The 14333-nt window shown below is 27.4% G+C and overlaps 1 protein-coding gene across 1 annotated transcript in view; it reads left to right on the plus strand.

Moving 5' to 3' along the window:
* The window catches only part of gria4a (glutamate receptor, ionotropic, AMPA 4a), a 103153-nt gene that overhangs the window by 13147 nt on the left and 75673 nt on the right, over positions 1-14333 (plus strand). Inside the window, exons 2-3 of the mRNA XM_073818285.1 lie at positions 2789-2973; positions 12614-12667. Coding sequence (XP_073674386.1) covers positions 2789-2973; positions 12614-12667 — 239 coding nt within the window. The remainder of the gene's footprint in view (positions 1-2788; positions 2974-12613; positions 12668-14333) is intronic.

The raw sequence follows: 14333 nt of genomic DNA on the forward strand, positions 1-14333 counted from the left end.
CAAAAAATTAGCATATTGTGATAGTTCATTATTTTCTGTAATGTACTGATAAACATTAGACTTTCATATATTTTAGATTCATTACACACAACTGAAAGTAGTTCTAGCCTTTTTTTGTTTAATATTGATGATTTTGGCATACAGCTCATGAAAACCCAAAATTCCTATCTCAAAATCATCCAGAGTGTTGGGTCTTGCGTAGGGTTGGGTATCGTTTGAATTTTATCGATTTCGATTCCGATTCCGATTCCACTTATCGATTCCGATTCTTTTCGATTCCCAGTTTCGATTCCGATTTAGTAAAAAAAAAAAACAACAACAAACACAAAAGTCAAACATTAATATATTAAACATGTTTATTTTCAGTGCTAGCTTGCAACATATTATTTTATTACAGGGGTTCTCAACCTTTTTTATATCAGGTCCCCCTTCTTCTCGGGTCAGTTTTGCAAGGCCCCCCTATGCCTGACATTTCCTCTAAAGGTGTTTATTTTTTAACCTTTTTTATTAACCTAAACATTAGTTTTGCCTTTTTATTTTTCTCCTGCATGTTATAAAAAAAAAATCAAACAAACTTTAAATTAAAGCTATACTTTTGAATTTAAAAGAAAATCCTCTGCTCTAACTTTTTAACATGAATACACACATACAGATTTAAAGCACCTAAATTATTTAATTCAGACATTCTTCACAACTTCAGAGTACTCTTTCTTAAGTGACTGAATATCTACTGTTTGTATTTATTATAAAATAAACATATAAATGAAAAATACAGTAAATACATTGTAAATCTGTTTATGCTGGTGCTCATATGTGCTTAAACACCACTGACCCTTACAAGATCCACCTCTATGGGTAAGCATTCATTATAAAAAACTCACAGGACATTCATTTTGAAAACTATGCAAATATTTTGAAATTTCACGCAAAAATACTATGGATCAGAGCACCGAAAGCATGAATAGTTTGTGAATCAACAGCGGACTTATGCGTGCCTAATGTACGACTCCGATATACAAGAATGAATACATTAGGCACGCGCGAGTTCGTTACTATTACTCTGGTCATCTTTGCCTTTACATTACGGGAGGGCTTGTTTCATGCAGCCAAGAGATAAAGTAGATACCTGTCTTCCCGCGGGGGTATAAGTGACTTTTATGTGGGCTTTTGCGGGACGAAATAACATATATTCCTTCTGGAGTGGGCGGGCGCAGGACTAAAATCCGTCCCTTGCAGATCTCTAAGATGAAGTTTGCGTGCAGCGGTAGATTTGTCTTCGGTTTTTACAAAGCGTAGACACACTTTTAAACGCTTACCGTGATCCATCTTTTCGACTGATGTTTACATTACCACGTAAAGTCCTGGCAGATTGCACGCGCGGAAGGTCCTGGCAGATCACTAGATGGAAAAAATGCAACCAGGAATCGAAACGAGGAATCGAAATTTTAATATTATAACAAGTATTCCGATTCTTTATCTTAAGTATCCGATTCCAGAATCGGAATCGATTTTCGATTCCCAACCCTAGTCTTGCGTCTCTCAACTTTCTCTTCACAATATCCCACAGATTCTCTATGGGGTTCAGGTCAGGAGAGTTGGCAGGCCAATTGAGCACAGTAATACCATGGTCAGTGAACCATTTACCAGTGGTTTTGGCACTGTGAGCAGGTGCCAGGTCGTGCTGAAAAATGAAATCTTCATCTCCATAAAGCTTTTCAGCAGATGGAAGCATGAAGTGCTCCAAAATCTCCTGATAGCTAGCTGCATTGACCCTGCCCTTGATAAAACACAGTGGACCAACACCAGCAGCTGACATGGCACCCCAGACCATCACTGACTGTGGGTACTTGACACTGGACTTCAGACATTTTGGCATTTCCCTCTCTTTCCCTCTCCAGTCTTCCTCCAGACTCTGGCACCTTGATTTCCGAATGACATGCAAAATTTGCTTTCATCCGAAAAAAGTACTTTGGTCCACTGTGTTTTATCAAGGGCAGGGTCAATGCAGCTAGCTATCAGGAGATTTTGGAGCACTTCATGCTTCCATCTGCTGAAAAGCTTTATGGAGATGAAGATTTCATTTTTCAGCACGACCTGGCACCTGCTCACAGTGCCAAAACCACTGGTAAATGGTTCACTGACCATGGTATTACTGTGCTCAATTGGCCTGCCAACTCTCCTGACCTGAACCCCATAGAGAATCTGTGGGATATTGTGAAGAGAAAGTTGAGAGACGCAAGACCCAACACTCTGGATGATTTTGAGATAGGAATTTTGGGTTTTCATGAGCTGTATGCCAAAATCATCCATATTAAAACAATAAAAGGCTAGAACTACTTTCAAATGTGTGTAATGAATCTAAAATATATGAAAGTCTAATGTTTATCAGTACATTACAGAAAATAATGAACTTTATCACAATATGCTGAGAAGGACCTGTAGATAAAGTGCTATAAAAGAAACACTTAACGGTGTCTTTAGGTGTTTTCTTTCCACTAGTCTGAAAAAACTCTTTATGAAAAAATTTCAAACTTGCCAGGTGCATAAAAAACAGTGTTTTTGCCTGCAGTGTCTCATCTTAAATAAGACATCCTTGATGACGTATGCAGCCTACAAATGCGACCTCCAGAGGACGCAGCCTCTGAAATGAGACACAGCTTGTTTGTCTCTGTTCGCGTTCTGTTCAATCTGACCGCTGATATAACAGAGATCCACGAATATAAAAATCTGTATTATACTCACATTTAGGTAAACAGTGGCATCAGTGTTTTGTTGTGTTTGTTGCTAGGATACGCCATCCTGCAGGCCATCATGGAGAAGGCGGGTCAGAACGGCTGGCAGGTGAGCGCCATCTGTGTGGAGAACTTCAATGACGCCAGTTACAGGAGACTGCTGGAAGACCTGGACCGGCGACAGGAGAAGAAGTTCGTCATCGACCTCGAGGCGGAGCGACTCCAGAACATTCTGGAACAGGTGAGGATGACGCCTGCGGCAAAGTAAAATATGAACGCCAACACGAATTCAGAATGAAGCACATTTGCTTTCTTAATAAACAATCTTGGTTGAGCGCAATGGATAAAATTGTGGAATATTCTTTTACACAGAAATATGTTACATTATGGAAAAAATTGGGTTGGGAGTGCCATTTCATGTTGACTTTGAAATTATTCAATTAAAATTTTTTAAATATTTAAATACTATTTATACATATACACACACATACATATACATATATACATATACATATATATATATATACACACACATATATATATATATATATATATATATATATATTTAAATATTTTTAAAAAAAATCTTTTTAAATTCTACAAATGTTTAAAACTATATTTATAAATACCCTTATTTAAATCATTTCAAATATTTCAACATTTAAAAATATATTTTAAAAATTTATAAAACTATATAGCACTGGATAAAATTGTGGAACATTCTATTACACAGAAATACATTACATTATGGAATAAATTGGGTTAGGAGTGTCATTTCATGTTGACTTTGAAATTATTCAATTTAAATTTTTAAAAAAATTTAAATATATATATATTTTAAAACATAAAAATACTGTATATATAGTGCTGCTAACTGACTTTGAAACTATTCTACAATATTTTTATAGAATTTATTTTTGTATATTAAATGTATATTTATTAAAAGAACGTTTTAAATAAATTAGATATTTTAAAAATAGATATTTATAAAAAATTATAAAGCTATATATAGTACTGTGTTTTAAGCAGTTTTTCTAACTGACTTTAAAATTATTCTACAATATTTATAATTGTGCTTCAATGTTTAAAACTATATTTATAAATAACTGTATTTAAATCATTTTTAACATGCAACATTTAAACATTTATTTAATTTTTTTTATAAAACTGTATAGTACTGTGAGTAACTAATGTTAACTAATGAACCTTATTGTAAAGTGTTACCAATATTTTAAATATTTGTAAATATTTCAATACAAAATATACATAAAAATTATAACACGCACACATATACACACACACATATATACATATATGCACATATATATATATAAAATAAAACATATGCACACACATATATACATGCATGGGTGAAAGACGTTAAAAGCACATTGAATGTAAGCAAAATGTCTACTTTTAAGGTTTCAAATACGTTTTCGGAAAATAAAATGTCAAAATTTGGTTGAAATAAAGTTGTAACAAAATTTATGTAAAAATTCAAACAACATGCTTATTCTGACATGTACATATTAAGATATACAAAAAAATAAGGGAGCATATTATATTTTGTGTTTTAAATGAGTAAAAAATTCTTACTGACAAATGGACAAAACCTAGGATACTGGCAATTTTACAAATGTAGAATTACAACTAATTACTATTTAGGGTGAAAGTAATTAATCTTTTAATATTGATTTTTGTAGTAAATATGCCTGACAAGATTGTTACACTAATTGACATTTTAGTGGGCATCTTCTGTAAATTAGAGAATTATTTTTTGCTCAGAAAAACATAAATGCAACGAATTTAAATAGAAAACTTTTAAATATTTTTTAGGAAAAACAACAACAATTTAAAGTAGTATTACACTTGATTGATTTGCAAACACTCACAGAACTCCTCCAAAACCTTTAAAAAATGTCAATGTACAATGACCCTGAAGGTGCACAATGATTGACAAGCAGAGAGTATTTCTCATTAGCTAAAAAAGCCCTGGTCTGCCATCCTAACTCATTTTTTTTGCTGTTTGCTGTATTACTGTCACAGCGCCAGCCGCGCAAACCCATTCCAGTAATATCCGTCAGGTAGCAGCCACATTTAATGCGTGGCATTCCAAAATATGAAATCGCTTACAGCACCTTTAAAGGAAAAGCATAGAAACACAAATCACGGCGAGCCGGAGGGAATCGCAGAGCGAGACGAACGATCAGCGCTTCCCTTCTGGCCTGCGATTTGTTATTTTGTCGGTGACTCGCTCTGATCCCTCCTCCCGCCTGCGGAGCTTCTCGCTGTTCCTCTCCGAATATGAGCACGCTCTGTCTGTCAGGTGCAATCAAACTCACAATAACATGATGTACAGAGAGACAGAGATGAGAACAGCCTGAAACAGACTCGTCACAGTGACCTGAGCCGGAATCAACATCTCACATACAAACAGTCAAAACAACTTAATGCAGGTCAATCTGCTCAAAAACCACCATGACCAAGTAGTTTGACAAGAACCTTACTGAGCAAGTTAATTAAACGGCTAGTTTAGTGGCATTTTTAATACTGATGTCAACAATAATGCAAGAATACTGTAAAAATGTAATGTTTTTTTTTTTTTTTAAAGAAATTATTGCTTTTATTCAGAAAGGATGCATTAAACTGATTAAAAGTGTCAGTAAAGACATTTATTATGTTAGAAAAGATTTCCATTTCAAATAAATTATGTTCTTTTGAACTTTCTATTCATAAAAATCCTAAAAAATAAAAATGCATCACAGCTTTCACAAAAATATTTATCAGAAAAACTGTTTTTAGGAATTTCATTCTTAAAAGTTTTTTTTTGGCAAGCTTTACAAGCAAAAGTTACATGGACATTTAATGTTTTTTTTTTAAAGAAATTAATGCTTTTATTCAGAAAGGATGCATTAAACTGAATAAAAGTGTCAGTAAAGACATTTATTATGTTAGAAAAGATTTCCATTTTAAATAAATGCTGTTCTTTTGAACTTTCTATTCATAAAAATCCTAAAAAAAAAATAAAATGCATCACAGCTTTCACAAAAATATTTATCAGAAAAACTGTTTTTAGGAATTTCATTCTTAAAAGTTTTTTTTGGCAAGCTTTACAAGCAAAAGTTACATGGACATTTAATGTTTTTTTTTTAAGAAATTAATGCTTTTATTCAGAAAGGATGCATTAAACTGATTAAAAGTGACAGTAAAGACATTTCTTATGTTAGAAAAGATTTCCATTTCAAATAAATTATGTTCTTTTGAACTTTCTATTCATAAAAATCCTAAAAAATAAAATGCATCACAGCTTTGACAAAAATATTTATCAGAAAAACTGTTTTTAGGAATTTCATTCTTAAAAGTTTTTTTTTGGCAAGCTTTACAAGCAAAATTTACATGGACATTTAATGTTTTTTTTAAAGAAATTAATGCTTTTATTCAGAAAGGATGCATTAAACTGATTAAAAGTGTCAGTAAAGACATTTATTATGTTAGAAAAGATTTCCATTTCAAATAAATTATGTTCTTTTGAACTTTCTATTCATAAAAATCCTAAAAAATAAAATGCATCACAGCTTTGACAAAAATATTTATCAGAAAAACTGTTTTTAGGAATTTCATTCTTAAAATTTTTTTTTGGCAAGCTTTACAAGCAAAAGTTACATGGACATTTAATGTTTTTTTTTTAAGAAATTAATGCTTTTATTCAGAAAGGATGCATTAAACTGAATAAAAGTGTCAGTAAAGACATTTATTATGTTAGAAAAGATTTCCATTTTAAATAAATGCTGTTCTTTTGAACTTTCTATTCATAAAAATCCTAAAAAAAAAATAAAATGCATCACAGCTTTCACAAAAATATTTATCAGAAAAACTGTTTTTAGGAATTTCATTCTTAAAAGTTTTTTTTGGGCAAGCTTTACAAGCAAAAGTTACATGGACATTTAATGGTTTTTTTTTAAGAAATTAATGCTTTTATTCAGAAAGGATGCATTAAACTGATTAAAAGTGTCAGTAAAGACATTTATTATGTTAGAAAAGATTTCCATTTCAAATAAATTATGTTCTTTTGAACTTTCTATTCATAAAAATCCTAAAAAATAAAATGCATCACAGCTTTGACAAAAATATTTATCAGAAAAACTGTTTTTAGGAATTTCATTCTTAAAAGTTTTTTTTTGGCAAGCTTTACAAGCAAAAGTTACATGGACATTTAATGTTTTTTTTTTAAGAAATTAATGCTTTTATTCAGAAAGGATGCATTAAACTGATTAAAAGTGTCAGTAAAGACATTTATTATGTTAGAAAAGATTTCCATTTCAAATAAATTATGTTCTTTTGAACTTTCTGTTCATAAAAATCCTAAAAAAAATAAATTGCATCACAGCTTTCACAAAAATATTTATCAGAAAAACTGTTTTTAGGAATTTCATTCTTAAAAGTTTTTTTGGCAAGCTTTACAAGCAAAAGTTACATGGACATTTAATGTTTTTTTTTAAGAAATTAATGCTTTTATTCAGAAAGGATGCATTAAACTGATTAAAAGTGTCAGTAAAGACATTTATTATGTTAGAAAAGATTTCCATTTTAAATAAATGCTGTTCTTTTGAACTTTCTATTCATAAAAATCCTAAAAAAAAAATAAAATGCATCACAGCTTTCACAAAAATATTTATCAGAAAAACTGTTTTTAGGAATTTCATTCTTAAAAGTTTTTTTTGGGCAAGCTTTACAAGCAAAAGTTACATGGACATTTAATGGTTTTTTTTTAAGAAATTAATGCTTTTATTCAGAAAGGATGCATTAAACTGATTAAAAGTGTCAGTAAAGACATTTATTATGTTAGAAAAGATTTCCATTTCAAATAAATTATGTTCTTTTGAACTTTCTATTCATAAAAATCCTAAAAAATAAAATGCATCACAGCTTTGACAAAAATATTTATCAGAAAAACTGTTTTTAGGAATTTCATTCTTAAAAGTTTTTTTTTGGCAAGCTTTACAAGCAAAAGTTACATGGACATTTAATGTTTTTTTTTTAAGAAATTAATGCTTTTATTCAGAAAGGATGCATTAAACTGATTAAAAGTGTCAGTAAAGACATTTATTATGTTAGAAAAGATTTCCATTTCAAATAAATTATGTTCTTTTGAACTTTCTGTTCATAAAAATCCTAAAAAAAATAAATTGCATCACAGCTTTCACAAAAATATTTATCAGAAAAACTGTTTTTAGGAATTTCATTCTTAAAAGTTTTTTTGGCAAGCTTTACAAGCAAAAGTTACATGGACATTTAATGTTTTTTTTTAAGAAATTAATGCTTTTATTCAGAAAGGATGCATTAAACTGATTAAAAGTGACAGTAAAGACATTTATTATGTTAGAAAAGATTTCCATTTCAAATAAATGCTGTTCTTTTGAACTTTCTATTCATAAAAATCCTAAAAAATAAATTGCATCACAGCTTTCACAAAAATATTTATCAGAAAAACTGTTTTTAGGAATTTCTTACGTTTTTGGCAAACTTTACAAGCACATTTTAATACTGATGTCAACAACAACAAGAGCAAGAATACTGTAAAAATTAAATGCTTTTTGAAAGAAATTAATGCTTTTATTCAGCAAGGATGCATTAAATTGATTAAAAGTGACAGTAAAGACATTTATAATGTTAGAAAAGATTTCTGTTTCAAATAAATGCTGTTCTTTGAACTTTTTATTCATTTAAAAAAAAATGAAAAAATAAAATGCATCAGTTTCCACAAAAATATTAATCAGAAAAAATGTTTTTAGGATATTCTGTCTTAAATGTGTTTTTTTTTTTTTTTTTGGCAAGCTTTACAAGCACTGATGTCAACAAGGTTTTTGAAAGAAATTAATGCTTTTATTCAGCAAGGATGCATTAAATTGAAGAAAAGTGACAGTAAAAACATTTATAATGTTAGAAAAGATTTCAAATAAATGCCATTCTTTTGAACTTTCTATTCATCAGTGAATCTTGAAAAATAAAATTTCAATTAAAAATTAAAATTCCAAAAGCTTTTGGGGGCAAACTTTACAAGCACAAATTAGATGTTCTTCAGAAGAAAAAAACAACAACAATAATTTATTATTAATTTAAGAATTATTATTTATGATAAAATATTTTAATATTTATTTTAAATTGTTTATAAAATGTAAAATGTTTACTGTGATAAAAACAGATGCTCTAAATTGTAATAATATTTTACAAAATTACTGTTTTTACTGTATTTTAGATCAAATAAATTCAGCTTTGGTGAACATAAGATAAATATATTTATTACTAATTTACAATAATTATTATATAATATAGAATAAAGTACTAATTATTTTGTTATATTGAAATTCATACATTTTAAAAAATGTCTAAATATATACATTTATTCATTTCTTAATTAAATATACATTTTATTTTAATATAGCAATTAAAATAATCTTAATGAATTTTTATTTTAAAAATATTAGTTCAATATAACTAATTTAATATAATTGAAATGAATTTTTATTCATATAAAACATCCCTGCCATCACATAAATAAATTACAATTTAATATTTATTGCAATAAAAACAGATGTTCTAATTGCAATAATATTTCACAATATTACCGTTTATACTGTATTTTTGATCAAATAAATGCATCTTTGGTGAGCGCAAGAGATTTCTTTAAAAATCATTAAATATATTTATTACTAAATTTACAACAATTATTATATAATTATTTCTTTTTATATTAAAATTCATACATTAATATAAGTGTCTAAATATATTTATTCATTTATTTTTTAAATATACATTTTATTTTAATATAGCAATTCATTTAAAATAATATTGAATGTTTTTATTAATTTAATATAATTAATTTATTCCATTAAATTTTGTTAATTAATTTTTTTTATTCACATAAAACATCCCTGCCATCACAGAAATAAATTACATTTTAATATTTATTGCAATAAAAACTGATTTCACAATATTAGTGTTTTTACTATTTTTGATCAAATAAATGCAGCTTTGGTAAGCGTCAGAGACTTCTATCAAAAATCAATACATATATAATTTTTATTAGTTTACAATAATTATTATATTATATCATATATAATACAGTATTTTTATATGTTAAAGTATTTTGCTTAAATATATATTTTATTTTAATACAGCAAATCATTAGAAAATAATCCTAATTAATTTTTATTTATTAAAAAAAATTAATATAATTTAAAATAATAAAAAAATTTATTCATTTAAATTGTATTAATTTAATACAATTCATTAAATATAATTATTTTTTTAATTAATCATTTATTGCAATAAAAACAGATTTCACAATATTACTGAGCTTTGGTGAGCGTAAGAGACTTATAAAAATCAATAAATATATTTATTAATAATTTATTAATTAATAATTATTAGAAGAAGAAAAAATTACAGTAATAATTATTTTTAATACTAAATGTATACATGTGTACTTAAGCTGATCTCTTTTTAATATTTTTAATTTATTTTATCATATAAAACACTTTTACAATTCATTTAATATATTTTTAGAATGACAACTTTGCCTCCACAAACAGAAAAGTAAAAAAAGCTATTTTAAGCTGTAATAATATTTCTCAATATTACCTTTTTACTGTATTTTTAAGACTTCTTTCAAAAATGTTTCAAAAATCTCCAAACATTCGAGTGCTAGTGTACAAAGTGCTAGTGTAGTGCTAATGTGTAACAGCTCCAAGGTTCTTGTGTGGTAATGATGTTCAACACGAGCAGCAGAAGGAGTCACAGCTCAGCTCTCTGTACGTCTGATCTATGAACTCTGCGATTGCGGGGCGTGTTTGATTGTTGCATGGTCCGTCTGTTCCTCAGGCAGACCTCCGAGATGCCCATCTATCAGCCTGACAGCAGACTTGGCAAATACAACCAGACACACACTCTCTCTCACACACACACATAGACAGACAGACAGTCGCGCAGTTGGACATAGTCAGGTACAACATCAACAGAATGTTCTCTCTACATGCCCTGCCAGTCCTGCCAGCGTGTTCATCCAGCAGATGTGGATCTGGCAACAGCGGCCGCTGATCTTACACCGATTCCAGATACACACATCCAGAAGAAGATATGGTGCATTGTTACATTTTGATTTAAAAACACATTATTTGAACAAGAATTCTTACTTAAAGGAATAGGTCAGCCAATAAATAAAAATGGCTAAAAATGCACTCACCCTGAGGCAAGGGCGTAGATTTGCTCTGGACATTGGTGGGGACCTATGACTCCACCCCATCCCCTGAACCACACCCACCAACCCCCCCACCCCAACTCTGTCCATGGAATGCATGTTTTTTTTAATATGCTGCAAAATGCAAAATCACTTTACATTAATACTAGCAATGCTTCAATTGATATTAATCCACTCGAAGTGCAATTCATTAAGTTAAATTAAGGAATAGTGTAATGTTAAAGGAATGTTTAATAACTGACAAAAAGACAGTTTAATAAAGATAAACACATCCCAGCTAACAATTTTTGGTTCCCAGAACGTTCTGGGAACGTTAGTTTTTGGTTCCCAGAACGTTCCCTATTGGTTAGCCAGGAAAGTTTTCTTTACGTAACTAGAACGTTCCCTTTAGGTTAGGGGAACGTTCTGGGAACCTACAGGGAACGTTCTGGGAACGTTCTCATTTGGTTCCCGAAAAAAATAACCAAATGGGAACCATATGGGAACGTTCTGTGTTTGCTGGGATGCCATTTAAACAGCAATTATTTTATTTCACTTTTTACATTTTATATTTAAAAATTAGAGAAAAATACTTACAAATACATGAAATGTTGTTATAAAATTACATTAAATTAAATAGATGAAATTATATATTTATATTCATGTAAAATAAATTCTACATGTAAAAATTATAAAATAAAATAAAATTAAAATTTTAAATTAATTAAAATTCATTACATTAGATATAAATCATACATAGATTGAATTAAATGTTTTATAATAGACGATATTAAATTAATTATTTTATAGTTATATAGTATTTTAGTAAATTATATAGTAAAAAATAATCAGAGGTACTTACAAATACATTAAAATTATATTAAATGCATTATATTAAATGAATTAAAATGATTAAAATTATAATAATGCATTTTAATAAATTTTATATTTAAAAATTAGAGAAAGATACAAATACATTAACAAAGTATTAAATTAATAAAAATTCTTACCATTATAAAAATAATATTATTAATTTTAATAAATGTTATATTTAACAACTAGAGAATGATACTTATAAATACATACAATTATATGAAATTAATTATACATTTAAAAATAGATACTTACAAATACATTAAAAAATGTATTAAATGAATTACAATGTATTAAATTAAATACTACAATTTTAACTTTTTGAACTTTTTCACTTCAATGGCTTCTGGCTAGTCCATAATCCATAATAACACTTCCTCCAATAAAAAAAAAGTCTTCTCTAATTCTCTAATTGATACAGAGTTTGCAGAATAATGGGAAATGAGATAAAATAACGCAGATTATACCATCAATTCATTAATGGAGAAAAATCAATGTTTTCATTTTAATTCTACATGCATGTACACTTAAAATGCAATTCTGCATCCTATTTGCCACATTAATACAAATTCAAATTGACAGGAAGGCAATTCCGAAATGCACACAATGTCTTGGAAGCTAAACTTTATATTTCTATGTAAAAATCCTTTCTCATATAGACTTTTGCAAGTATAGGTAATACATCTGTAGGCTGAACTGCTGAAGCGTGTAATAAAATAGTCTCTGTGGTATTTACAGTCACTCATTCCTTGTATTTGTGTGTCTTTCTCAGATTGTGAGCGTGGGCAAACATGTGAAAGGATACCACTACATCATTGCTAACCTGGTGAGTGCTGGCGCCGCTTTATCCAGTGATGGAGCGCTGGAGCAAATCAACAAACGTAGAGGACGGCGTGTCCTCTGGCTGTAATTCTCTGTGACTGAGCTTCGCTTTTCTGAAGAGAACCAGAACGCATTGCATTTTGGCACATACCTCATATCATTTTTGAAGGATTCTACAAATCATGGTTTACTAAGTGATCAGACACAGCATTTTACCTGCTGGATGACTAAACAGATGGAGAAAAAATAAAAATCACACAGAATCTCACAGAGACTATATATATATATATATTTAAATATATATTTAAATAAAATGTATTATTTAATGTTATTTAATGAATTTTAATTTATTTCATGCAATTTTAATCCATTTGTAGGTGTCTTTCTCTAACTTTTTAATATATAATTAATTGTAATTCATTATTTAATACATTTTAATGCATTTAATACAATTTTAAATGTATTTGTAAGTATCTTTTCTTTATCTTTTAAATATATAACTAATTTTAATACATTATTTAATATTAATCTAATTAATTTTTATTAATTTATTACAATTTTACTGTATTCGTAAGCATCTTTTCTCTGTTTTAAATACGTAATTAATTTTAATTCATTATTTCATGTAATTACATTTTAATTCATTTAATACAATTTTAAATGTATTTGTAAGTATCTTTTCTTTATCTTTTAAATATATAACTAATTTTAATACATTATTTAATATTAATCTAATTAATTTTAATTAATTTATTACAATTTTAATGTATTCGTAAGCATCTTTTCTCTGTTTTAAATATGTAATTAATTTTAATTCATTATTTAATGTAATTACATTTTAATTCATTTAATACAATTTTAAATGTATTTGTAAGTATCTTTTCTTTATCTTTTAAATATATAACTAATTTTAATACATTATTTAATATTAATCTAATTAATTTTAATTAATTTATTACAATTTTAATGTATTCGTAAGCATCTTTTCTCTGTTTTAAATATGTAACTAATTTTAATTCATTATTTAATGTAATTACATTTTAATTCATTTAATACAATTTTTAATATGTATTTGTAAGTATCTTTTCTTTATCTTTTAAATATATAACTAATTTTAATACATTATTTAATATTAATCTAATTAATTTTAATTAATTTATTACAATTTTAATGTATTCGTAAGCATCTTTTCTCTGTTTTAAATATGTAATTAATTTTAATTCATTATTTCATGTAATTACATTTTAATTCATTTAATACAATTTTAAATGTATTTGTAAGTATCTTTTCTTTATCTTTTAAATATATAACTAATTTTAATACATTATTTAATATTAATCTAATTAATTTTAATTAATTTAATACAATTTTAATGTATTTGTAAGCATCTTTTCTCTGTTTTAAATATGTAATTAATTTTAATTCATTATTTAATGTAATTACATTTTAATTCATTTAATACAATTTTAAATGTATTTGTAAGTATCTTTTCTTTATCTTTTAAATATATAACTAATTTTAATACATTATTTAATATTAATCTAATTAATTTTAATTAATTTATTACAATTTTAATGTATTCGTAAGCATCTTTTCTCTGTTTTAAATACGTAATTAATTTTAATTCATTATTTAATGTAATTACATTTTAATTCATTTAATACAATTTT

Source organism: Garra rufa, chromosome 14 (genome assembly GCF_049309525.1).
Source record: "Garra rufa chromosome 14, GarRuf1.0, whole genome shotgun sequence".
Classification (NCBI taxonomy): Eukaryota; Metazoa; Chordata; class Actinopteri; order Cypriniformes; family Cyprinidae; genus Garra; species Garra rufa.